The sequence below is a fragment of the Oncorhynchus nerka genome, linkage group LG18 (assembly GCF_034236695.1).
Source record: "Oncorhynchus nerka isolate Pitt River linkage group LG18, Oner_Uvic_2.0, whole genome shotgun sequence".
Classification (NCBI taxonomy): domain Eukaryota; kingdom Metazoa; phylum Chordata; class Actinopteri; order Salmoniformes; family Salmonidae; genus Oncorhynchus; species Oncorhynchus nerka.
In genome coordinates this window covers 41182848-41202665 of record NC_088413.1, presented here as the reverse complement: position 1 = coordinate 41202665, position 19818 = coordinate 41182848, and the positions used below count along the sequence as shown (strand labels likewise).

General features: G+C 42.5%; 1 protein-coding gene across 1 annotated transcript in view; it reads right to left on the bottom strand.

Annotated features, from left to right (window-relative positions):
• The window catches only part of syne1b (spectrin repeat containing, nuclear envelope 1b), a 134948-nt gene that overhangs the window by 17667 nt on the left and 97463 nt on the right, over window positions 1-19818 (bottom strand). Inside the window, exons 124-138 of the mRNA XM_065003343.1 lie at window positions 19347-19529; window positions 18961-19107; window positions 18399-18553; window positions 17984-18131; window positions 17201-17295; window positions 14783-15017; window positions 14291-14485; window positions 13943-14068; window positions 8066-8221; window positions 7184-7342; window positions 6807-6973; window positions 4874-5036; window positions 4293-4480; window positions 533-683; window positions 84-266 (exon numbers count right to left, since the gene is read on the bottom strand). Of these exons, the coding sequence (XP_064859415.1) occupies window positions 84-266; window positions 533-683; window positions 4293-4480; window positions 4874-5036; window positions 6807-6973; window positions 7184-7342; window positions 8066-8221; window positions 13943-14068; window positions 14291-14485; window positions 14783-15017; window positions 17201-17295; window positions 17984-18131; window positions 18399-18553; window positions 18961-19107; window positions 19347-19529 (2451 nt within the window). The remainder of the gene's footprint in view (window positions 1-83; window positions 267-532; window positions 684-4292; window positions 4481-4873; window positions 5037-6806; window positions 6974-7183; window positions 7343-8065; window positions 8222-13942; window positions 14069-14290; window positions 14486-14782; window positions 15018-17200; window positions 17296-17983; window positions 18132-18398; window positions 18554-18960; window positions 19108-19346; window positions 19530-19818) is intronic.

The following is a 19818-nucleotide window of genomic DNA, read 5'->3' as shown; positions in this document are numbered from 1 at the left end:
CCTCATGATTTCTTTCTGTGAGCACTTCGGATATTTAGGAGTGTAGAATTGGACTATATACAAGACTTTATGTTGTGTTACACCTTGAGTCTGCGGAGGATGGAGGCCACCCTCTTCTGCAGGTTGTCCCAGCGCTGGTTCCCGTCGTGGGCCATCTCCCGGAGGCGACAGGAGGAGTCGGTGCGGTTCTCCCTGGCCAGACGGCGGTACTGCTTATTGATCAGCTCAAGCTGGGTCAGACTCTCATGGACCTGACGTTGGAATGCCTACAGGACAACATATAATTCAAACATATATATTAATCAACCCACACATTTAGTATTGATCAAGGAAATGTTGATTAATCATTCAGTTGACAATTTAGTTGATCAATTGATCATTTAGTATCAATCAGAGACAAGTTAGTCCATCCATGAGTTTTGTCTAGATATGTACTGTAGAGGTACTGTCTTCTGAATATGAGATACATGGGGAGAGAATATAGTGGTTTACAGCATATCAAATAAGGTGGTCTGTAATAGCTGTACTGTACCTCAAACTTCTTTAGTTCTTCCTTGGCCACAGTGTAGAGCACGCCTGACGAGTTGGGCAGAGCAGCAGTCTTCTCTGAGGTCAAAAGCCACTCCTCAAAACGTGCAAAGTCCTCTAAGAACTTCTGCCATAAACGCCATGTCTCTTCAATCCTTAGAAATGAAAACGATATGGACTATTTTAAGTTATGGTGACAGCCTACATTATAAGCGATCAAATAGACTAACCAACCCTAGAGTTACATCACCGCACTTTGCTTGATGATACTCTTGAAATAAATAGAAAATGGCACTACTGTAGAAACAACTGCGACAACTGTATCTAAAAGTAGTAGCCATTTCCTGCAGTCAAATTACCAAATCACCCTCTAGTGACCTCAGGGGTGGAATGTTAATAATATTTTTCATCTTTTCATAATTAATAAACATATATATATTTGTACATTTCTATGTGAAACAGTTTGAACATACCTACTCATTAAAGGATTTTTCTTTATTTGTACTATTTTCTACATTGTAGAATAATAGTTGAAGACATCAGAACAATGAAATAACACATATGGAATCATGTAGTACCCAAAAAAGTGTTAAACAAATCTAAATATATTTTAGAAATATATTTCATATCTTCAAAGTAGCCACCCTTTGCCTTGATTACAGCTTTGCTCACACTTGGCATTCTCCTCATGAGGTAGTCACCAGGAATGCATTTCAATTAACAGGTGTGCCTTGTCAAAAGTTAATTTGTGGAATTTCTTTCCTTCTTAATGCGTTTGAGCCAATCAGTTGTGTTGTGACAAGGTAGGGTTGGTATACAGAAGATAGCCCTATTTGGTAAAAGACCAAATCCATATTATGGCAAGAACAGCAAAGAGAAACAACAGTCCATCATTACTTTAAGACATGAAGGTCAGTCAATATGGAAAATATCAAGAAAATATCAAGAACTTTGAGAGTTTCTTCAAGTGCAGTAGCAAAAACCATCAAACGCTATGATGAAACTGGCTCTCATGAGGACCGCCACAGGAAAGGAAGACCCAGAGTTACCTCTGCTGCAGAGGATAAGTTCATACGAGTTACCAGCCTCAGAAACTGAGTTCAAGTAACAGACACATCTCAACATCAACTGTTCAGAGGACACTGCGTGAATCAGGCCTTCATGGTCAAATTGCTGTAAAGAAACCACTACTAAAGGACACCTATAAGAAGAAGAGACTTGCTTGGGCCAACAAACACGAGCAATGGACATTAGACTGGTGGAAATCTGTCCTTTGGTCTGATGAGTTCAAATTTGAGATTTTTGATTCCAACCGCTGTGTCTTTGTGAGACGCAGAGTAGGTGAAAGGATGATTTCCGCATGTGTGGTTCACACAGTGAAGCACGGGAAGAGGAGGTGTGATGGTGTGGGGGTGCTTTGCTGGTGACAATGTCTGTGATTGATTTAGAATTCAAGGCACACTTAACCAGCATGGCTACCACAGCATTATTTATTTATTTATTTATTTATTTTTTATTTCACCTTTATTTAACCAGGTAGGCAAGTTGAGAACAAGTTCTCATTTACAATTGCGACCTGGCCAAGATAAAGCAAAGCAGTTCGACACATACAACGACACCGAGTTACACATGGAGTAAAACAAACATACAGTCAATAATACAGTATAAACAAGTCTATATACGATGTGAGCAAATGAGGTGAGATAAGGGAGGTAAAGGCAAAAAAAGGCCATGGTGGCAAAGTAAATACAATATAGCAAGTAAAACACTGGAATGGTAGATTTGCAATGGAAGAATGTGCAAAGTAGAAATAAAAATAATGGGGTGCAAAGGAGCAAAATAAATAAATAAATTAAATACAGTAGGGAAAGAGGTAGTTGTTTGGGCTAAATTATAGGTGGGCTATGTACAGGTGCAGTAATCTGTGAGCTGCTCTGACAGTTGGTGCTTAAAGCTAGTGAGGGAGATAAGTGTTTCCAGTTTCAGAGATTTTTGTAGTTCGTTCCAGTCATTGGCAGCAGAGAAATGGAAGGAGAGGCGGCCAAAGAAAGAATTGGTTTTGGGGGTGACTAGAGAGATATACCTGCTGGAGCGTGTGCTACAGGTGGGAGATGCTATGGTGACCAGCGAGCTGAGATAAGGGGGGACTTTACCTAGCAGGGTCTTGTAGATGGCATGGAGCCAGTGGGTTTGGCGACGAGTATGAAGCGAGGGCCAGCCAACGAGAGCGTACAGGTCGCAATGGTGGGTCGTATATGGGGCTTTGGTGACAAAACGGATTGCACTGTGATAGACTGCATCCAATTTGTTGAGTAGGGTATTGGAGGCTATTTTGTAAATGATATCGCCAAAGTCGAGGATTGGTAGGATGGTCAGTTTTACAAGGGTATGTTTGGCAGCATGAGTGATGGATGCTTTGTTGCGAAATAGGAAGCCAATTCTAGATTTAACTTTGGATTGGAGATGTTTGATATGGGTCTGGAAGGAGAGTTTACAGTCTAACCAGACACCTAAGTATTTGTAGTTGTCCACGTATTCTAAGTCAGAGCCGTCCAGAGTAGTGATGTTGGACAGGAGGGCAGGTGCAGCATTCTGCAACGACACGCCATCCCATCTGGTTTGCGCTTCGTGGGACTATAATTTGTTTTTCAACAGGACAATGACACAACACACACCCTGGCTGTGTAAGGGCTATTTGACCAAGGAGAGTGATGGAGTGCTGCATCAGATGACCTGGCCTCCACAATCACCCGACAGCAACCCATTTCAGATGGTTTGGGATGAGTTGGACCGCAGAGTGAAGGAGAAGCAGCCAACAAGTGCTGATCATATGTGGGAACTCATTCAAGACTGTTGGAAAAGCATTCCAGGTGAAGCTGGTTGAGAGAATGCCAACAGTGTGCAAAGCTGTCATCAAGGCAAAGGGTGGCTACTTTGAAGAATCTCCAATATAAAATATATTTTGATTAGTTTAACACTTTTTTGGTTACTACATGATTCCATATGTGTTATTTCATAGTTTTGAAGTCTTCACGATTATTCTACAATGTAGAACATAGTTAAAATAAAGAATAACCTTGAATGAGTAGGTTTGACTGGTACTGTATATAAAGTGTAATATTGGGATGCAAACTCAAAACTCCATATCTGACATGATATTTGTGTCTTTTTTTTTGTGTGTGTGTTTTATTTTTTACTTTCACTTGTACCCCTTTTTCTGCCCAATTGGTAGTCTTGTTCCATCGCTGCAACTCCCCTATGGACTCGGGAGAGGCGAAGGTCGAGAGCCATGCATCTTCCGAAACACGACCCTGCCAAGCCGCACTGCTTCTTGACACACTGCTCGCTTAACCTGGAAGCCAGCTGTACCAATGTGTCAGAGGAAACACTGTCCAACTTGCAACCGAGGTCAGCTTGCAGGCACCCGGCCCGCCACAAGGAGTCGCTAGAGCGCGATGGGACAAGGAAATCCCGGCCGGCTAAAGGTCCCCTAACCTGGACAATGCTGGGCCAATTGTGCGCCGCCTCATGGGTCTCCCCACACAGCCTGGGATCGAACCTGGGCCTGTAATGACGCTTGTCACTACAGGCCCAGTGACACTTGGAAGGCCCTGTGTATTATTTTTTTAAGCCCATAACCATGTGTGTGAGGTGTATACTTTCGTTTCAAAGTAGATCTGTTTAAGACTACCAAGAAAACACCCTGTGCGACCCTGATTTAGCCCACTGCAGTAAAAGGTTAAGTTAAACTGTGTAGGTCTTACTTGAGCCTTCTCTCCATGGACAAGGCACAGATGCTCCTCCATCGGCGGTCCAGGCTGCGAGTGGCCTGCTGGATAGATTCACACTCTGTGTCCGTGGCACAAGCGTCACAGTCGTGCAACAGCACCTCACACAGGTTCAACACAGACGCCACACCCGTACTGTGCTTCTCTATGTCACGCTGAAGCTCCTGGATAGATGGAGAGAAAGATGGAAGGATGTTATGGTACGCTATGTTAGAGAAAGAGGGTGGGATCTTTTCAGAACCAAGAAACCTGCTAAGATCTTTCAATAAACCCTTCTCTATTGTATTGTCTGTAAGCCTGTCTGCTACGAACTAAAAATGATCTATAAAATATCAACATAAGCAACCATCATTGACTATGTACAGTATCTGTATTAATAGCTATACCAAGGGGTGTAAACTACAGTGTGTTTTCAAAGTACTCACAGCCCACTGATGCGGTAGCCTGGTGGTGCCAGATCTGTTAATGCCATCTTGCCAACTGCTATGACAACGACTACGGGAGTCTACAAGACAGCACAAACAGATCTGGGACCACCAAGCTGACGGGATATTTACCTGCTGCAGGTCCAGCTTCCTCTGTATCTCCTGGGAATCACAGGTGTCATAGACGATGGGTCTGGATAGCTCAGTCTCTATGTGGGCCAGCCAGGACCGCAGACTACTCATGTTCTTATCCAGCTGCTGCACTGCCACCAGAGTCTCCCTCAGCTTCTTCACTCTATAGCAACCGGATACATGAAGCTTGCTTTAGAAGAAAACATACATACCACAGCAGATTCCTAGTAAAGAAGCACCTAAAAACAATTAACACAGTCATTAAACCACTTCTTTCCACTCATTGTTTTTATTTTATTCAAGCTATATATTACTAGGAAGTCCCATTGTGGTCAAATTGTGCTAAGTACAGTACTGTACACTGGGCCAGCCAGAGAGTTTCTGAAAGTCAAGAAGGCTGCATCAAAGCAAATATTAACGCCAATGGCGTGTGTAAACAAATGTGTGTATATTCCTAACCCACAGCAGTATAGCATATCCATGTACTTCCTATCCCACACACCCGGCCATAGTATATACAGTGCATTCGGAAAGTATTCAGACCACTTCCCTTTTTTTTTAAAATTTTTTTATTTTATTTTATTCTAAAATGTATTAAATAGAACATTTTCCTCATCAATCTACACACAATACCACATAACGACAAAGCGAAAACAGAAATACCTTATTTACATAAGTATTCAGACCCTTTGCTACGAGACTCGAAACTGAGCTCAGGTGCATCCTGTTTCCTTTGATCATCCTTGAGATGTTTCTACAACTTGATTGGAGTCCACCTGTGGTAAATTCAATTGATTAAACATGATTTGGAAAGACTGTCTATATAAGGTCCCACAGTTGACAGTGCATGTCAGAGCATAAACCAAACCATGAGGTCGAAGGATTTGTCCGTAGAGCTCCGAGACAGGATTGTGTCGAGGCACAGATCTGGGGAAGAGTACCAAAAAATGTCTGCAGCATTCAAGGTCCCCAAGAACACAGTGGCCTCCATCATTCTTAAATGGAAGAAGTTTGGAACCACCAAGACTCTTTCTAGAGCTGGCCACCCGGCCAAACTGAGCAATCTGGGGAGAAGGGCCTTGGTCAGGGAGGTGACCATGAACCCAATGGTCACTCTGACAGCGCTCCAGAGTTTCTCTGTGGAGAAGGGAGAATCTTCCAGAAGGACAACCATCTCTGTAACACTCCCCCAATCAGGCCTTTACGGTAGAGTGGCCAGACAGAAGCCACTCTCAGACCATGAGAAACAAGATTCTCTGGCTTGATGAAACCAAGATTGAACTCTTTGGCCTAAATGCCAAGTGTCACATCTGGAGGAAACCTGACACCATCCCTAGGGTGAAGCATAGTGGTGGCAGCATCATGCTGTGGGGATGTTTTTCAGCAGCAGGTCCTGGGAGACTAGTCAGGATCGAGGGAAAGATGAATGGAGAAAAGATCCTTGAAAACCTGCTCCAGAGCGCCCAGGACCTCAGACTACAACCCTAAGCACACAGCCAAGACAACGCAGGAGTGGCTTTAGGACAAGTCCCTGAATGTCTGAGTGGCCCAGCCAGAGCCTGGACTTAAACCCGATCGAACATCTCTGGAGAGACTTGAAAATAGCTGGGGCAGCGACGCTCCCCAACCAACCTGACAGAGCTTGAGGATCTGCAGAGAAGAATGGGAGAAACTACCCAAATACAGGTGCGCCAAGCTTATAGCGTCATACCCAAGAAGACTCTAGGCTGTAATCACTGCCAATGGTGCTTCAACAATGTTCTGAGTAAAGGGTCTGAATACTTACGTAAATGTAATACCAGTTTTTTTATTGCTAAGATTTCTAATAACCTGTTTTTGCTTTGTCATTAATCCATTTTAGAATAAGGCTGTAACGTAACAAAAATGTGGAAAAAGTCAAGTGGTCTGAATACTTTCCGAATGCACTCCTTACCTGGCTCCGATGAGGTCCAGCAGGTGTTGCCAGCGCTCGCCCACCTTGCTGAGTTTGTGTTCTATCTCAGAGGCCTTGGTCTCGTGGCTGGCCCTGGCCAGGCGCTCACCCATCTTGTGCAGCTGCAGCTTGTTCTCCTTAGCCACCGCTATCTCCTCCTGGTAGTCCTGGGAGAGGGATTAAAAACCGTCATCAGACCATGTAAAAGGGAGAATAGTGTAACAGTTTGGACTGAAACATTATTCAAAGAGGAATCAACTTCTACAAGCATTTCTCATTGAAGCAATTCAGAGTAGAGAAGACCATTTCAATGGGATATTTGTCTAATTAATCAAACTCGAATGAAAAGACAAGGTCTGGTATCGGTTGGTGTTTACCTTGCGTAGCTTCTCGATCATCTCCTCGATGCTGATGTCTCCATTCTGGGACACCTTGCTCTCCATGTCGGTAAGCCAGTCACACAGCTCCTTGTTCTTCTCGTTAAACACGGCCCACTCATTCAGCTTCTCACTCACCTGCTTCTGCCGAAGGGATAGCTATGGAGAGAGAGAGAGAGAGAGACAGCTAGACAGATACACAGGTGTTGTAAATACATTAATTAATTCACCATGGTAAGGATAATAGCTAGTTGCACAGAGAAATGAACATTTTTATATAAAAAAAGAAACATACACAACAAGCAGTACTAGGCAATATGCATAGATTTCGCAGAACATTAATGAAGAGGTAGCAATGATGTATAGGTGTTACCTAATGTAATGCATCTAACGCTAGCACTGTGTGACTTCCTGTCACTATGTGGTCTATATTCACATACAACACCGGATGTAGTTTGAAGGGGAAACATCCTGTACTGTTTTGCATGAAAGTTCTCTCTATCTCAAGTCTAGTTATACTAAACACTACGCTTCCAGCTTTATGAAATCACCAGAGATATGTTTCACGAAGGCGATAAAGAATACTGCAGAACCACTATTCAATCATATTGACCATAGTCTGCTGCAGATCTTTCTGCAAGAGTCGGCAATCAGTGCAAGCCTGCAAGATTCAACCCTCTTCCCATAACTATGTGTACGTAGTGCGGCCATGGCCTATCATGGAGCTTCAGCACCACCATTTGGCACATGCCATTACAACTTAAAACGACAGCTCTAGTCTCTCTTGCTGGACTGATGACACACCTATTGAGTCAGACACACAGAGGCCGTGGGAAGAGACTGCTTCTCCTCACAGCAACATATTCAATAGCCATACAGTACCTGGTGACAGATCTCCTCCCACTGGCGGTGCAGAAGCTCTATACGTTCCTGTAGAACAGACAGGTCCTCAGCACTGATGTAGCTAGACAGGGACTCCCTCAGCACCGTCAGGTGGGCTAGGTCTTCTGTCCAGCCGTCAAACGTGTTCTCCAAGTCCTGGTCACAGGAGAGAGAACGTTATCATCTGCTTTAAGCAGCCAAGACTATGTTTAGCTGAATATTTTTTGAAGACATCACGGGTCAATTTGAAATGGCTCCGTATGCCATACATGGTGCACTCCATTTGTGTACCATTTAGGACACAGTTCACGATAGGACTAAGCCCACCTACAGATAATTTCTCTGGACATTATGTGAGCTTGCCTGTATTCAGTGTTGAACATAGTATAATAATTGTAAGGTCGTTCCACGAAAAGAGTGCCTTTAATATTTTAAGTAGACATTTTACACCAATATTGCATTTTAAAAGCTCGTTGTAATAAATGAAGTGCCCTTTAATATAGACCACATGGAGACTTAAAATAAATCAGATTTTTTTTATATGAATAAAGACTTGCTAATTCAGCATTTTGACATTTGGTGTTTGGTATTTTATTAGGATCCCCATTTAGCTGTTGCAAAAGCAGCAGCTACTCTTCATGGGGTCCACACAAAACATAATACAGAATGACAATACAGAACATCATTAGACAAGAACAGCTCAAGGACAGAACTACATCAATTTTTAAAAAGGCACATGTAGCCTACATATCAATGCATACACACACACTATCTAGGTCAAATAGGGGAGAGGGGTTGTGCCGCGAGGTGTTGCTTTATCTGTTTTTTGAAACCAGGTTTGCTGTTTATTTGAGCAATATGAGATGGAAGGAAGTTCCAAGTTCCACCTTTATAATAGTGTAAAGTGGCATGTGAAAGTATTCACCCCCTTGGCATTTTTCCTATTTTGTTGCCTTAACCTGGAATTAAAATGGATTTTTGGGGAGTTTGTATCACTTGATTTACACAACATGCCTACCACTTTAAAGATTCAAAATATTTTTTTATTGTGAAACAAACAAGAAATAAGACCCAAATAAAACAGAAAACTTGAGCGTGCATAACTATTCACCCCCTTAAAGTTAATATTTTGTATATCCACCTTTCGCAGCAATTACAGCTGGAAGTCTCTTGGGGTATGTCTCTACAAGCTTGGCACATCTATCCACTGGGATTTTTGCTCATTCTTCAAGGCAAAACAGTTCCAGCTCCTTCAAGTTGGATAGGTTCCGCTGGTGTACAGCAATCTTTAAGTCATACGACAGATTCTCAATTGGATTGAGGTCTGGGCTTTGACTAGGCTATTCCAAGACATTTAAACGTTTCCCCTTAAACCACTAGAGTGTTGCATTAGCAGTATTAGGGTCATTGTCCTGCTGGAAGGTGAACCTCCGTCCCTGTCTCAAATTTCAGGAAGACAAACAGGTTTCCCTCAAGAATTTCCCTGTATTGAGCGCCATCCATCATTCCTTCAATTCTGACTAGTTTCCCAATCCCTGCCAATGAAAAACATCCCCACAGGGATGCTGTTCTCGGGGTGATGAGAGGTGGGTTTGTGCTAGACATAGCGTTTTCCTTGGTGGCCAAAAAGCTACATTTTAGTCTCATCTGACCAGAGAACCTTCTTACATATGTTTGGGGAGTGTCCCACATGCCTTTTGGCGAACACCAAATGTGTTTGCTTATTTTTTCTTTAAGCAATGGCTTTTTTCTGGCCACTCTTCCGTAAAGCCCAGCTCTGTGGAGTGTACGGCTTAAAGTGGTCCTATTGACAGATACTCCAATCTCCGCTGTGGAGCTTTGCAACTCCTTCAGGGTTATCTTTGGTCTCTTTGTTGCCTCTCTGATTAATACCTTCCTTGCCTGGTCTGTGAGTTTTGGTGAGCGGCCCTCTCTTGGCAGGTTTGTTATGATGCCATATTGTTTAAATTTTTTAATAATGGATTTAATGGTGCTCCGTGGGATGTTCAAAGTTTCAGATATTTTTTTATAACCCAACCCTGATCTGTGCTTCTCCACAACTTTGTCCCTGACATGTTTGGAGAGCTCCTTGGTCATCATGGTGCCGCTTGCTTGGTGGTGCCCCTTGCTTAGTGGTGTTGCAGACTCTGGGGCCTTTCATAACAGGTTTATATATACTGAGATCATGTGACAGATCATGTGACACTGAGATTGCACACAGGTGGACTTAATTTAACTAATAATGTGACTTCTGAAGGTAATTGGTTGCACCAGATCTTATTTAGGGGCTTCATAACAAAGGGGGTGAATACATATGCACACACCACTTTCCAGGTTTTCATTTTTTATAATTTTTTTAAAACAAGTAATTTTTTTCATTTCACTTCACCAATTTGGACTATTTTGTGTATGTCCATTACATGAAATCTAAATAAAAATCCATTTAAATTACAGGTTGTAATGCAACAAAATAGGAAAAATGCCAAGGGGGTGAATACTTTTGCAAGGCACTGCACGTTTTCTTGAATTTGTTCTGGATTTGGGGACTGTGAAAAGACCCCCGGTGGCATGCCTGGTGGGATAAATGTGTGTGTCAAAGCTGTGTGTAAGTTGACTATGCAAACAATTTGGGATTTTCAACACGTTTCTTATAAAAAGAAGAAGTGATGCAGTCAGTCTCTCCTCAACTCTTAGCCAAGAAGAGACTGGCATGCACAGCATTTATATCAGCCCTCTGTTTACGATTAAGAGCAAACCGTGCCGCTCTGTCCTGGGCCAGCTGCAGCTTAACATGTCCTTCCATGCACCCTCTGTGACATTTAGGAAGATTTTAACCCACTTAATCCCAGAAAGTCTCCATTGTAAAGCCCTAGTTATTTTGTTGCTTTAACAAAGTCATTTATGAAGATTATTATTTAGTTTGTGTGATAAGTGATTAATTTACGTCAGTCCCTCATTTTAAGGTCAACCCTGTTACGTAAACTGAACTCTCATTTTAATATGGTGAAACTATTCCTTTATAAATATTTATCAAAAAGAAGCAATGAACATCTTATAGTCAAATCATAGTGTAAAAGCAGATGAGCTGGTTCTACTCTTTCTGTCAATTTTGGGGTGTTTTGTGATGGAAAACTGAGCCAGTTCAAGCATTACACGTCAACCCTGTTTTCAATGGCGACCCGTCATTCAGGGTATGAGCCCCACATTTTGTGGGTTACCTATTTTGCATGTTATTTTGGCATTAATAAGTGTCACATATCAGTTTGCAAACAAAGTAAGAAAAAAAGACAAAATCATTGAGTTAATAAAGCTTCCTTTCTTGAAAAAGGCAGCTCCAAATGCAGGTGTTTCAGCCTAGCTCAGTGCTTTCTGTGGTGGTGGGGCAGCCAGTGGAAAATACGGAGAGTAGGGGTTGGTAATGTTCTCTTGTTGCGCCGTGATTGTCTCCGTGTCCTGTCACTCATAGGGACACTACGTCACTGCCAAATCTAATAGTAGAGCTCGAAAATTCAAGTACTTCCAAACCACTCATTGATTGTAGACTTGATTCATGATGATGACCGCGAGCTAAGATTTTGAAAGTATGATGTTGACATGATCAGTCCAATCAAAGCAACTGTAGATATAACTTGACTTGACGTAATTTTATCTGTGGCCAATGACCTTGAGCCTTTTTGGATGGGCACTTCTAATGTAACTATGCTGCATAGTTACATTAGAAGTGCCCATCCAAAAATCCAGAATTTCAATCCAGACTTTGATGATAAAATTTGCCCACGCCACCTTCCTGTTCAAGTGAGCACAGCACAACAAGGTGTGTACGAAAATGTATTGTATGCTGCTGCATAAATTATGTTATATGCCAGGGAGATGTTATACTGTAGCTAAGAAAGTAATACTAAGTGTGTGTTGTGTAGTGAGCTGTTAGTAGCCCATGTGCCTCACCCTAATAATTTGGTCTATTTTCCACTCTTAATTTCACCTACTGTTCTGTTCTGACTTGGTGGTACAAATGTAGCCTATAACCTGTTTTAGAGAAATGTAATCATCGAATATTGTAAGAGTTGTCATTGTCTGCTTATATGCCCCCTTTATTTATCATACAGTTCTGACTTGGTGTACTGGGAGAACACTGTAAGAACGGCCCATGTTCTGAATTCTGTTTCTGTAAAAGTGCTGAACAAATAGTTATATTGACTACGTCCGTCCTAGCTTGCTCATTAATGTCTTGATCGAAATAACAAATTGCCTCTTATCTACTTGTTGTCCCCTTATGCCATAGTTTGAACATCTCAATTGTCAGCAGAAACCCCATTTGTTTAACCAAGTCAGCCATATCAGCTATGTTTTTTTTAAAAGGCAGTAAATTAGGCTGAATGAACTGTTTCGATGCCAGACAAGGCTCCGCTGATAGCCAGGTGTAGCAGTGGTAAGGTGTTGGGACTGCTGTTGGGACAGCTTCATGTAGGCCCTAACATATTGTGGGCACCGTTTGTCACCGTTATAGTGCAATTAATATATTATTTACTGTTGTGGCTTTGCTGGCATGCATCCACCCAATTGGAGGGTTTGCCCCACCAAGAGTTACATGCTAATATCGCCACTGCCTGTTACCCATAGATAGACAGGCTAGAAATGTTTTAACAATAAAAATGTTTTTGTGAAGATTGCATTCAATTGCCATTTCCTGTTGCACAACAACAAGCTTCCATTCCTCCTGTCAAAAGGGGATTTATGTTTGTCAATCGTCAACCCTGTTACTTTATTTGGCACTTACTAAAGTAATTTTAGTAAGTATTTTTTTTAAATTAGGACGATATACTTCTCAAAAGACACCGAAATGGTGGAACAACCCAGTAACCCATTTCCTGATTACCTGGATCATGAACCGCAATGCCATGTAACCTGGCTATTATGTTCATCACATCCTTAGTGAGTCAGTACTGCAAACCAGCTCCCGGCATTGGTGTGGGGAATGTTGGATAAATGTTGTAATTAGATCAGACCCATAAAGGTGCCAAGTAAGTTTGTCTATTTTCTCTCTGCTACCGCACGGCAAGCGGTACTGGAGCGCTTGCCAATCCAAGAGGCTTCTAAACAGCTTTTACCCCCAAGCCATAAGACTCCTGAACATCTAGCCAAATGGCTACCCAGACTATTTGCATTGCCCCACCCCCCTCTCCACTTCTTTACACCGCTGCTACTCTCTGTTGTCATCTATGCATAGTCACTTTAATAACTCTACCTACATGTACATATTACCTCAATTACCTCAACTAACCGGTGCCCCCGCATATTGACTCTATATTGGTACCGCCCTGTATATAGTCTCGCTATTGTTATTTTACTGCTGCTCTTTAATTACTTGTTACTTTTATCTCTTATTCTTTCTGTATTTCTTTGAAACTGCATTGTCAGTTAGGGGCTCGTAGGTAAGCATTTCACTGTAAGGTCTACATACATCTGTTGTATTCGGGGCATGTGACTAATAAAATGTTATTTGATTATAATTACATCAGTTAAATATACCTCCAAAACAAGGTGTTCTAAAGCCTCTACAGTCATTATTTCCAATAATAAAACCCACTGTCCAAGGAGAGTTTATCTGAACATAACTGTCCAGAGAAATGTGAGGACAATGTCTGAAGGTCCAATACCCAAGACGAACATTCAAAATATGCGTGAAGGAAACATCTGTGAAATCATATCACCTACACGGGATTGAAATTGTACTGTGCTGGTTCACATACCCCTTACTTTTAAAGATGCTGTACTTCTCTAACTATCACACAAGATTCTCAAACCTATCAAATCAAAGCACACTGGTGATATGTGGGTTTTAGTACACCTCTCCAAGTGCCCCGGGCCTAGGCTTACCTTGCAGCGCATCTGTTCAGCCTGCAGGTCCTCGTGGTGATCAGGGAGGGGCTGAGAGAGCTGCCGTTTAAACGCCCTCAGCTTCTCCAGAGAACCCTCTATGCCTCTCTCACATCTCTCCCAGTCCTGTAGACAACAAGCATATCCACACAAAGTGTCAGTACTTAAACATCCTCTGTTAACATCGTAGTATAAAATATGTACTCAATCAATCAATCATTCAGGACAATAAGAATGCCTATAATTGCAGTTAAAGTGAATAATCTACTTGCAGTTAAAAGGTAAACCTCCAAAAAGGTCAAGTTAAAAGGTACTGTGTGTTTAATGTTACAGTTGGGTGCAGTGTACTTTTATCAGGTTGGCCAGCTCTCTCCTCTGTTCCTCCAGGCAGATGTTGGCGTGTCTCCAGCGGTCCTGGATGCCTGTGAGCTCTCCCTGCAGAGACACCTCCACCCTGCTGTCTGCAGACAGGAGAAGCTGCTTCCCAGCCTCCACCGTCAGGATGTAGCTGCCCTGCTGCCGCTGTAGGACCTTCTCTTTCAGCTGGAGGAACACAGAGACACAGGACAGTTAGACCGTAACCCTGACCCTAACCCTCCACTTATAGGATTTAGCCACTACAGAACCTTGATGCCTGACCCTTACCCTAACTCTAACCCTTACCAATGGCTCTATGGTGATAGCAAACAATAAAGGTGATAGATGTCAGCCCTGCCTTATTCTTTGGGAATAAGTACAATACTGTTATCCATGAAATACGTCTCCATCTCCAAAGCAATATTACCAAGAAGCAGGTAGCTAGGGTCATGAGGTCATCAGAGTGAGTTGAGCCTACAGTACCTGAACTGCGTCCATCATGGATCTGGCCTGCTGCAGGGGTACGGGCACCCCAACCTGTAGGGCCTCGGCAGGGTGTGAAACCTCCCCCAGCCATTTCCTCAGCTTCTCCGCCATCTCCCTGTAGCGCTGCCACTGGCGGACTAGGCTGTCGATGATACCCCGCCTCTGTTGGGTGCGACGCACCACACCCTGCCACTGGTTACTCAGCAGTGCCAACTTCAGGTTGAATTCATCCCTGTGTGAGACAGAGGACATTTACAGTAAGATAAGGAAAGATTAGATGGATATACCGTAGAGGAGTCATACAAATCTGACAAAAATGACCATGTTTCTACCAAGGCACTCATCTATAGCTTTGTGAATGATAAGAGACAAGTGTACGTCAAGTTAAGTCAAGTTTATTTAAAGTGCATGATATGGGTATCATGATACAGTTGAAGTCGGAAGTTTACATACACTTAGTCATTAAAGTCATTAGAGTCACTAAAACTCGTTTTTCAACCATTCCACAAATTTCTTGTTAACAAACTATAGTTTTGGCAAGACGGTTAGGACATCTACTTTGTGCATGACACAAGTAGATTTTCCAACAATTGTTTACAGACAGATTATTTAACTTATAATTCACTGTATCACAATTCCAGTGGGTCAGAAGTTTACATACACTAAGTTGACTGTGCCTTTAAACAGTCAGCTTGGAAAATTCCAGAAAATGATGTCATGGCTTTAGAAGCTTCTGATAGGCTAATTCACATAATTTGGGTCAATTGGAGGTGTACCTGTGAATGTATTTCAAGGCCTTCCTTCATATTCAGTGCCTCTTTGCTTGACATCAGGGGAAAATCAAAAGAAATCAGAAAAGAAATGTAGACCCCCACAAGTCTGGTATATCCTTGGGAGCAATTTCCAAACGCCTCAAGGCACCACGTTCATCTGTACAAACAATAGTACGCAAGTATAAACACCATGGACCACGCAGCCGTCATACCGCTCAGGAAAGAGACGTGTTCTGTCTCCTAGAGATGAACGTACTTTGATGCGAAAAGTGCAAATCAATCCCAGAACAACGGCAAAGGACCTTGTGAAGATGCACAGGTACAAAAGTATCTATATCCACAGTAAAACAAGTCCTATTTCAACACTGCTCCAAACCGTCCATAAAAAAGCCAGACTACGGTTTGCAACTGCACATGGTGACAAAGATCGTACTTTTTGGAGAAATGTCCTCTGGTCTGATGAAACAAAAAAATAACTGTTTGGCCATAATGACCATCGTTATGTTTGGAGGAAAAAGGGGGAGGCTTGCAAGCTGAAGAACACGATCCCAACCGTGAAGCACTGGGGTGGCAGCATCATGTTGTGGGGGTGCTTTGCTGCAGGAGGGACTGATGCACTTCACAAAATAGATGGCTCATGAGGATGGAAAATTATGTGGATATATTGAAGCAACATCTCAAGACATCAGTCAGGAAGTTAAAGCTTGGTCACAAATGGACAATGACCCCAAGCATACTTCCAAAGTTGTGGCAAAATGGCTTAAGAACAACAAAGTCAAGGTATTGGAGTGGCCCATAAAGCCCTGACCTCAATCCCATAGAACATTTGTGGCAGAACGGAAAAAGCGTATGCAAGCAATGAGACCTACAAACCTGACTCAGTTACACCAGCTCTGTGTAAACGTTCTGACCTTAGTTCCTTTATTATGTCTGTGTGTTAGTTTGGTCAGGGCGTGAGTTGGGGTGGGTAGTCTATGTTCTTTTTTCTATGTTGTATTTCTGTGTTTGGTCCGGTATGGTTCTCAATCAGAGGCAGCTGTCGATCGTTGTCTCTGTTTGAGGATCATACTTAGGTAGCCTGTTTTCCCCATTTTGGTTGTGGGTGATTATTTTCTGTGTCTGTATTTTCCACACGGAACTGTTTTGTTTTCATTTTGTGTAGTGTTCAGTTTTGATTAAAAATATGACGGACACTTACCACGCTGCGTATTGGTCTGATCCTTCCTACTCCTCCTCAGAAGAGGAGGACGAAAACCGTTACACTCTGTCAGGAGGAATGGGCCAAAATTCGCCCAACGTATTGTGGGAAGCTTGTGGAATGCTACCCCAAACGTTTGACCCAAGTTAAACAATTTAAAGGCAATGCTACCAAATACGTATTGAGTGTATGTAAACTTCTGACCCACTGAACCTGTGAAATAAATAAAATGTGAAATAAATCATTCTCTCTACTATTATTCTGACATTCCACATTCTTAAAATAAAGTGGTGATCCTAACTGACCTAAGACAGGGAATTTTTACTAGGATTAAATGTCAGGAATTGTGAATAAATAAATGTATTTGGCTAAGGTTTATTTCAACTTCCGACTTCAACTGCATGTGTATCAACACACTTTACATACGTTTGCAGTGTACTGTACCTGTCATCCACCTGTCCCTGCTCCAGCATCCTCTGGCCATCACTGATTATGGAGTGAAGGATCTGCTGACGACTGAACATCTCAGCTTGGAATAGCTGCGGAGAAAACACATTCAGATCTGGTTAAGGAGAAGTATATCTTTAATTCTGTGAATAACACTTGTATCGTTTATCAATGTTTATTATGAGTATTTCTGTAAATTGATGTGGCTCTGTGCAAATTCACGGGATGTTTTGGAGGCAAAGCCAAATGTAAACTGAGGTTTTTGGATATAAATATGAACTTGATCGAACAAAACATACATGTATTGTGTAACATGTTCTCCCGGGAGTGTCATCTGATGAAGAATATCAAAGATTAGTGATTCATTTTCTCTCTATTTCTGCTTTTTTGTGACTCCTTTCTTTGGATGGAAAATCACTGTATGCTTTCTGTGACTAGTTGCTGACCTAACATAATGATATGTTCTGCTTTCGCCGAAAAGCTTTTTTGAAATCGGACACTGTGGTTGGATTAACAAGAATCCCGCTAGCGGAACCCCGTTCCTAGACAGGTTAACTGCATCTTAGAAAGCGACATTGCATTAATTATTGCACTATAGCAGTCCTGATGACTCTATGGAATCCAGACGTCCCAAATCCCAGCATGTAAAGCTGGATGAAATTATGTCGTCACAACCAGAACTGTTTCAGAACTAGTTGTAATATGGATTGAAGTCACTATAACAAGTTTTTCCAGCTGGGTTCACTACTAGGTTCTATTCCAGCAGGACTCCTCCAGTACCTCGTGTGCTCTCTGTTGCTCCATCAGACTCTGGTAGTTCCCAGATATCCCCACGGCTAGCTTCTCCTCCGTCTGTACCAGGAACTCCATCCACGTCTCACACTTCTCCAGGAACGTCTGCTGCTGCAGCAGGAACGACTGCAGTTTACTGAGGAGAGACAAAGAACCAATAATATCAGACCCAAAAACCTTCAGTCAATGAAATAATCATGGGCCCGATACAGAGTTTAGATAAGTGGCCCCAACTCAAGACTTTCTCTTAAATAATTTATTGACGTAGATGAGAGACGTGCGAAAATTCTAGTTAAGCACACAGATCTCAAGTCAGAATTAAGTGCCCAATGTCATTTAATATTTCACGAATTTACCTTAAACTCTTTGAAATTATTTAATGAACCTCAGTTTTCAACCTTACCTGAATCTCTCAGTGGTTTGGGCATTGGCTGAGGACCAGCTCCGGTTAAGGTTTTGCATGCGTTTGATCTCGGTGTCGTTAAGAGGAAGCCGATAGCCCAGCTCATTCAGACGTTCCAGGTCAGGGGCCATGCTGCTGAATCTCAGAATCTTTCTCTGCAGGGGGAACAAGAGCAACTAGTAGTGAGTTTCAGTGAAATTAACTCACCCCAGGACAATAGCTTTTTCTAATGGTCTAATAAACTGTTGGTAGAGCATGGCACGTGTAATGCCACGGTAGTGGGTTTGATTCCAGGGACCACCCATACATAAAATGAATGCATGCATGACTAAGTCGCTTTGGATAGAAGTGTCTGCTAAAAGGCATATATTGTCTAAGAATTGTTTAGTCCAAAATAAAGGACCGTGTAAAAGACCAGCCTAAAGAGCTTCCTTATTGTTTTCACCCGTCAAGTCTCCTCCAAAGTACACGAGGAGAAGAAAGGAGCAAAGGATTGAGTTTTTGACCCTTTTTTTTTATAGTTGGATCACAGTCATATAGCTAAATCACGGTGCTGACTTACCTTGAGTTCCTCCATGCGGTCCTGGATGATGGACAGGTCAGAAGAACCGTTGGGATCTTGGACCTTCAGAGCCTCCTCGGCCTCCACCATCCAGCGCCCCAACGAATCCAGCTGCTCACTGAAGGTCTCATAGTCCTGGACTCCCATCTGGAGGAGGGATTGGAGGACAAGAGATGTATTTATTTATACATGCAAAATTCATCCAGGTGAGTCCCATTGAAATGTAAATACATTTTTTTCAAGGCCAAGAGGAATGAACCAATGGCTATTGAAGCAACTGAAAATTACATTCTTTGGAAGATCTCAGAAACATGAGGTTACACTAACTTCTGAACGTGGTAAACGCTTGTCTTGTTGGGTAAATCTGGTCCCATATTCCCCTGTACCTGTAGTGTAATGAGCTGCCTGCTGAGGGCCTGCTCCACGGTGGCAAGGCGCTGGGTTAGAGAGAGGTGGTCTGACTGGACGGCGGACGCTGCAGAGGTTTCCACCTGTTGCTTCAGCTGATCTCCCAGCTCCTGGAGAACCTGTAGAGATGCCTGCACTGGAACCTGAGCCCGCAGCAACTCCTGGAGAGACACCACCATACACCAACACACATGAGTGTAACAGAACACAAATCATCTATTATCACAAAGCAATATGACCAAATGTCATTTTGTTTTCAGACAAGGATCATTGTTGACCGAAAGCTTAGGACATATTAAACCCTGAAACTAGCATCTGATTCAAGTGTGCCAACACTTCTTCCCATAATAGACCATATAGGCAAAAAGGCTTTTGAAGGTAGATGACAGTTCATGAATACTGAGTCCTATGCGTATGTAAAAGGATCAATCCAACACTGTCCCTGTTCCA